The 2,519-nt window shown below is 31.7% G+C and overlaps 1 protein-coding gene across 1 annotated transcript in view; it reads right to left on the bottom strand.

Moving 5' to 3' along the window:
* The window catches only part of LOC110114057 (early nodulin-93-like), a 24,246-nt gene extending 22,566 nt beyond the window's left edge, over positions 1 to 1,680 (bottom strand). Inside the window, exons 1-2 of the mRNA XM_028697918.1 lie at positions 1,605 to 1,680; positions 1,141 to 1,316 (exon numbers count right to left, since the gene is read on the bottom strand). Coding sequence (XP_028553751.1) covers positions 1,141 to 1,255 — 115 coding nt within the window. The 5' untranslated portion in view covers positions 1,256 to 1,316; positions 1,605 to 1,680. The remainder of the gene's footprint in view (positions 1 to 1,140; positions 1,317 to 1,604) is intronic.
* Between the last annotated feature and the right edge of the window lie 839 nt (positions 1,681 to 2,519).

Below are 2,519 nucleotides of genomic sequence, written 5' to 3'. Positions count from 1 at the left end.
TTGAAAAGAGAGATGAAAGATTCAACTTTTTTTTTACACTTGTGAGGATAGTATATGTTGAGAATTTGCAAAAAAAAAAATTTCTTACAAAAGATATCCATAGTGCAACAACTAAAAAAAAAATATTGGAACATCCATGGAAAGTCTTAAGGCTAAGCTAGAAACAAAGAAGTTCAATCAAAAAGGTAGGTTGTCTCCATTCTCAATACAAAAACTATTTGGGAACATCAAATCCTATAGTGTAAGAGAAATAAATATAACTGATAATAGTCATGCAAAAGTTTAATTAAATCAGGTCAGAGATTGTATATAGATAAAGAAGCTACATAAATAGAAAATAGACAATATCAAAAGTTAGCTGAGAAACTACTCTACATATAACGCACCTACCTTGACATTGCTTTTGCGGTAATTCTCATAAATCAATTCCTTCAAAAACTAAAATAATCTCACTTTCAAGCTGCTTGGAAAGTTCTCACATAATTTAAAATAAGGTTTCGTTTGAGACGATTTTCTTACTGTTTTTTAAAGTAACTTTCTAGCACAAATTTTTTTTTTTTAAAACTAAAAAGCAGTAAGAAAGCCGTCCCAAACAAAGCCTAAATCTAGAAAAATGGATTCTCTAAAAATGCTATGATACCCTACAACTTGAAGGTTATGCTGATGGCTGACTATATGGGATTACCACTTGATAAGAGATTCACTTCATAATATTATACACTTAAAGGAAGAAATCCAATAACATGAGGAGCAAGAAACAACATTTTTTTTTCAGAATCCAATGGGAATCTAAATTCAAAGTAATTGCCTAAGGTATTTACAAACTTTTATAGATTAAAATCATTTTAGGTGATTATGATGGGGAAACAAACCTGAAATATATCAAGCACATAAGAAACTACAAGAAAGAAAAAGTGAACCTATGAAAAAACAAGCATTCAATTATTTAAAGAACCATTGAAAGGGTTTGCTAATTAGAAACCCAACTGCATGAAGTTAAAATAGAATACTCCAATCTCGAGTTAAGAAAATGAAGATATTCAATTCTGACCAGGCAAGGCACATCAAAGCTAACATTACTTCTGTAAAATTAATGGAGGATTCAAATAAATTAATGAAAGTGTTTAGTAAAAATCGAACCTTGTGTTGGGGATGTCTTGCTATCTATAACCCTGGGCTCGTTGGGAGAAGCTGCCACCATGAAAGATGATATCTTGCTTGCCCTAAGGCCCACCACATCAGAATGAATACCCATATCAATCAAATCTGTCCGAGTTTGGGGCCAATTTCTCTGCTCCTTGGATCGCTGTAGATATCTGTGGAAAGTACGAGTTGGATTGATTTAACGTATTCTTGGCACGAGAAAAAAAAAAAACCCGGCCGAACAAGCGCGGTGAGATCTTTCGTTATCTTAGCAGCAAGCTCCCCGCGCGACTTGCAATCCGACAGGAAACGTAGGAGGAAGCGGAGAAGCTTAGAACGCTAAGCAGAACAGCAACGAAAAAATGCAGAAGAGAATGGGAAAAGCAAATCCTAGACAGGCAAAGGCTCTATTGAGTGGCTCGAAGCTTCCGTTTGTGCGTTATAAATAGGGAAAAGCAAACCTAACCGCCTCAGGCAGGAATGAAAAGGAGATCGCAAACCGCCCGTCACTCCGACGACAAAACCGCTCCGCTTCTACCTATTTAGGTTTGTTTGGTTTAAAAGTTGTTATTGAGCAAATATTGTTTAAATAAATTAGTGGTTTTAAGATTACGATTATTTTTATTTTTTTTTAATTGTTTATGTATATATAAAAATATATATAAATTATTTGATTGTGTTATCAGCAATAGGGAACAAATTGATAATTTTTAAATTATTCTTAAACATTTAATGGTGATTTTTTATTTACTTTTATGTTTAATAGTTTATAGTAAGGTAATATTTTGATCTTTAAAAAATATTAATATTTATTTTAATAACTCATCAAATTTATATTATATTAGTTGCATTAGATATAAATTAATAATCATTTTGTTTCATCTTAAATATATATTAGGAGATAGAAGGAATTTTTTGGCTTAATAAACTTTTTAATAATGTTTTGAAGACTAAAAAGATGTCAAACGAGTAGAGATTGAGTGTGTTAATTTATATTTTTAAGAATAAAGATTATGAACAAAATTGTGCTAACTATAAAGGAATTAAGTTAATGTGTCATACTTTAAAACTATGGGAGCGAGTTATGAAGCATAGGTTGCGGAGTGATACCTAAGGTTTCTCAAAATCAATTTGGATTCAAGCCAGATAGGTTTACTATGGAAGCCATACATTTATTGAGAGGCTTGATGAAGAAACATAGAGAGAATAAGGAGGATCTACATATGATATTTATTGATTTAGAGATAGCATATGATAAAGTTACAAGAGAAGCGATAGGGAGAGCTCTTGAAAAGAAAGGAGTTAATATCGCTTATATTCAAATCATTAAAGATATGTACGCATGAGTTATTACTTGTGTTCAAACATAAGGTTGT

This window comes from Dendrobium catenatum, unplaced genomic scaffold (genome assembly GCF_001605985.2).
Source record: "Dendrobium catenatum unplaced genomic scaffold, ASM160598v2 fragScaff_scaffold_1022, whole genome shotgun sequence".
NCBI lineage: Eukaryota > Viridiplantae > Streptophyta > Magnoliopsida > Asparagales > Orchidaceae > Dendrobium > Dendrobium catenatum.
The sequence above is the reverse complement of the archived record's forward strand: the minus strand, read 5'-3'. Positions and strand labels throughout refer to the sequence as shown.